We start from the raw sequence: 4,637 nt of genomic DNA on the forward strand, positions 1-4,637 counted from the left end.
ATGAAAGACAGAACGTATAGGCACCGTCCTGAGTCTCGCTGCAACTGTGGTGCCCATTTCAGTGTGTCGTATAACAGGAAAAAGGGTGTTTGGACTGTTCTGAGATTTGACGACAATCACAACCATAAGCCTGCTACAGCTGATCAAATCGCTTTTATGAGGTCTCATAGAAAGATCAAGGCTCATCAGAAATCTAGGATCATGTCACCTGAGCTGTTTGGGATGAGATTATTCAACATTATGAGGACATTTATCAGTGACAATGGAAAATACAGCATGGTAGGATTTGTAAGAAAGGATCTTTACAACATGTCTTGCCGTGAAAAGAGGAAGATGCTTGCAAAGGGTGACGCCAACACAACCATTGGCATTATGGAGAAGAGGAAGCGAGATGATCCTGAATTCTATTTTGATTACAAGCTTGGTAAAGGTGGAAAATTGTTACACCTGTTCTGGTGTGATTCTCAGTCTCGGCAGGACTATGCCGACTTCGGTGACGTGCTGGTGTTTGATAGCACGTACAAAACAAATCGGTATGCTATGCCGTTCATACCTTTTGTGGGAATAAACAATCACCGCCAGACTACTGTTTTTGCATGCGCCATTGTCTCGGACGAAAAGGAAGTAACATACAAGTGGTTGTTAGAAACATTCCTGAAAGCCATGTATCAGCAGAAGCCTAAAGGGATCATCACTGATGGGGACGCTGCAATGATCGCCGCTGTTGGTAAAGTCTTTCCAGGCGTGTGGTACCGTGTTTGTACGTGGCATATTGAGAAGAACATGAAGAAGCACATTGACTCCCTGGCTCACAATGAATTCCGGTCGCTGCTGTACTACACCACTTCAGAACAAGTATTCGAGGAGAGATGGAGGGCATTCGTCGAGAAGCACCAGACGGAATTAACCAAAGAATGGATGAAGAGGATGTATAGGAGGAAGAAGTTGTGGTCAGCCGCGTATCTAGCGAATGGATATTTCCTCGGAATGAAAAGCAACCAGAGGAGCGAGAGTTTGAACTCCACCCTACACACCCACCTTGACTTTGGACTGACAATGGTGGATATGGTTGTGCACTACGAGAATAACAGTAGCCGTGTCCGGGAGGAAGAGGCCCGCCAGGACACCATAGACTCTCAGACAGTACCGGTTGCAGTTACCAGGTACAAGGATATAGAGATGTCTGCTGCCCGTAAATTCACTGCTACAAACTTCTACCTCGTTCAAGGGGAGCTGAAAAAGATTGGGGGCCTAGAGATTGTAGATCAACTTGGATGTCTTTGGTGGGTTAACAACCTTCGTTGTGTCATGGATGAATAACCGTAAGTATTTGTTTTCGGTGGAGTACGGACACGAAAGCAAAGAGGAAACAATAACGTGCAACTGCCGAAGGATGTATCGGAAAGGGCTACCTTGCAAGCACATATTGTTTGTTTTGCATTTTGTGGGGTGCTCTGAAATTCCGAACTGTTGTGTTCTCCGAAGGTTCTCGAAGGATGCAAGGTATGGTTTGCCCTCGAGACGCGAGAGTGATTTGTACGGATGGGGATGGGAAGGGGTAGCTGAGCGGAGAAAGCATAGCGAGCTTACCCAAATTGGAGCAGAAGCTTTTGATGCAGCATTGCATGACCCAGAATCTTACAGCGAGCTTATGAAATGTATGAAAGGCATAATACACAGGAGAAAAGGTGACCAGAACAGTCGTTCAACGGCTTACCATGAGGACGCACAAAACAGAGGAGATGCACCAGTAGTGGGTGATCCTGATAAAGCTGAGACCAAAGGAGCACCTAAACAAAACAAGAAGTACTATAAGGACAAGGATACGAATCAACAGACGTCAAAACATGGCAGGATACTGTCACACGACGAGCGGAAGAAGGAGAGGTTGTGCACTGCTTGCAATCAACCAGGTCATAACAGAAACAACAAGATGAAGTGCAGGCTACATAAGGAGTGAGTATCTGATTCAGCCCTACTCTTAAATAGCTTGCACTAATCTTCTACTATTTTATGTGCCACTGACTTGTGTGTTATTTCATGCAATGCAGATATGAGGGACCATCGGAAGTATGAACAATACTACTTGATCGATTCACATTGTTGCACTTGTGTATTATTTGTTGTACAAACATTGGTCAGATTGTCAAAGGTCGAATTTTGATACTTGCAACACAACTAGGACAATTTTGTTCACGAATGACAGAGAGCACAGCTTATGTCTTGCACACATTGCGAATACCATTACAATTTGCCTGAGATCACCGTATGATACTTACAAAACAATATGGAGAATTTGTTCACAAATAACATAGAGCACAACTATGTCTTGGACACATCGCAAATATAATTACAGCATCGCACAAACACACTAGTACTTGCCCCTTGAGTCTTATCACTCTCGGGCTTGCTTCGACGCTTGTTCATTGATGAAGATTCATCCTGATTTTTGCATCTGGGGCAGATGTGGTCTGATCTCTGGAGGTGAGCTTGTCCCTCGTTCACCGTGTAGATCTTGTTGTATATCTCATAACTGAGATAGCCGTCAATAGCTGCGTACTCGAGGTTCATCCAGGACAGTGGCTTGCATTCCCGAAACCATGCCCTTCCTTAGAAGCCGGTTGTACTTGAAGTCCTTCTTCATGTTGGCAAACTTGGGATCAATGAGCTTTGCTGCAAGATCAGCCATTCCAGCTGCGGTTGACCATTAATCTTGAAAATGTCCTGGATGTCGATGTGTCTCTCTTGGGAACAGGAAGACCGGCCGCACGAAGAACTTTTGTGTCATTTCTTTTATCAACACTTGTAAAAGTGTATTGCTTGTCCTTGAGAAAAGTCAGTAGGCGCGGACAATGATCCTTGCACCTTTGTCAAGAGCAGCACAAATAAATTCAACAAGTACTGTAATGAAAATGTAGGGACGCTTTAAATTCAATGTAGGGACATAAATTTCAATGATCCTTGTACCTAATGTAGTGGAATACAAGAACGTGCTCCCTCATGGCGATTTGCATTACCGCCAACTTGTGTCCGCTAGAGTCATACTCGAGATCCAGGACCAATGAACTTGAACCTGTCCTCGTCCTCGTCGAGCCAACCCTCGTACATACGAAGAATTCTATCAACAGTCGCCGCCTCATTGGTGTAGACGACGTCGATATATGTACTCCCGTGCGCAAGGATGCGGTACTTCTCCGTCGTGGACTTCTCGACTCCGGCCACGACGGAGGAAGAGGCAGATGCCATGGACAGCGTGGGAGGAAGGGAGCACTGGGATGCGGTAGACGAACGGCCGGGGTTGGGACAGAACGGTGGAACTGCCACAGTATTGGGCGGATATAGGGGCGGGAGGCGAACATGCAGTTAGAGGTCTGGCGGCCCACATTGGCCCGTTACATGTCTGACGGCCAAATTCGAAAAATTCGAAAATTCGAAAAATTCAAAAAAAGTTTTAACCAACGGATTATGTTCACAAAAACGTGTGACATATTGGGTAAAAAAACTGGATTTTTTTTCGAAGGTCGAAAAATCGACTAGCTTAGAAAAAGTGGTTTGATGTAACCCAAACGATTCCGTTTCTAAGAATGTGGATTTTTCGACCTTCGAGAAACGCTCCAGAAATTTTTGCACACACTCTCGTATCCATTCTAATACGAAGTGTGAAGGTTTTTTCAATTTTTGAATTTCTGTGAAAATAAACAATTAAATTTCAGTTAAATTCGAGTTGAAAAAAAAAACAAAAGAAAACTAGAGAACCCTGATGGATGGGCCATGAGTGTTCCTTCCCCGCGTCCATGCTCCACCTTAATGGGCTTAGTAGAAACCGCGTTACATGTCTTTCGGCCTAGCTGATAAGTTTTTTAGTTTTGATTTGAATAAATCTGCGACACATACGGTAAAATTCAAAAAATTCAAAAAACGTTTTAACCAACGGATTATGTTCACAAAAATGTGTGACATATTGGGTAAAAAAAACTGGATTTTTTTTCGAAGGTCGAAAAATCGACTATCTTAGAAAAAGTGGTTTGATGTAACCCAAACGGTTCCGTTTCTAAGAATGTCGATTTTTCGACCTTCGAGAAACGCTCCATAAATTTTTGCACACACTCTCGTATCCATTCTAGGACAAAGTGTGAAGGTTTTTTCAGTTTTTGAATTTCCGTGAAAATAAACTATTAAATTTTAGTTAAATTCGAGTTGAAAAAAAAAACAGAAGAAAACTAGAGAACCCTGCTGGATGGGCCATTAGTATTAATTCCCCACGTCAATGCACCAAGTTAATGGTCTTAGAACAACCCGCGTTACATGTCGTACGGCCTAACAGAGAAGTTTTTTAGTTTTGATTTCAATAACTCTGCAGCAAACCTTGTTAAATTCAAAAAATTCAAAAAACGTTTTAACCAACGGATTATGTTCACAAAAACGTGTGACATATTGGGTAAAAAACTGGAATTTTTTCGAAGGTCGAAAAATCGACTAGCTTACAAAAAGTGGTTTGATGTAACCCAAACGGTTCCGTTTCTAAGAATGTGGATTTTTCGACCTTCGAGAAACGCTCCAGAAATTTTTGCACACACTCTCGTATCCATTCTAAGACGAAGTGTGAAGGTTTTTTCATTTTTTGAATTTATGTGAAA

At 42.9% G+C, this 4,637-nt stretch overlaps 1 protein-coding gene across 1 annotated transcript; it reads left to right on the plus strand.

The window, feature by feature from the left end:
• On the plus strand, positions 1-1,960 carry LOC139835409 (protein FAR1-RELATED SEQUENCE 5-like). The gene is made up of 2 exons (XM_071825259.1): positions 1-1,283; positions 1,486-1,960. The coding sequence occupies exons 1-2, from the start codon at positions 1-3 to the stop codon at positions 1,958-1,960; spliced, it is 1,758 nt and encodes a 585-aa protein (XP_071681360.1).
• The last annotated feature ends 2,677 nt before the right edge of the window (positions 1,961-4,637 follow it).

The sequence above is a fragment of the Lolium perenne genome, chromosome 2, assembly GCF_019359855.2.
Source record: "Lolium perenne isolate Kyuss_39 chromosome 2, Kyuss_2.0, whole genome shotgun sequence".
In the NCBI taxonomy this organism is placed as follows: Eukaryota; Viridiplantae; Streptophyta; class Magnoliopsida; order Poales; family Poaceae; genus Lolium; species Lolium perenne.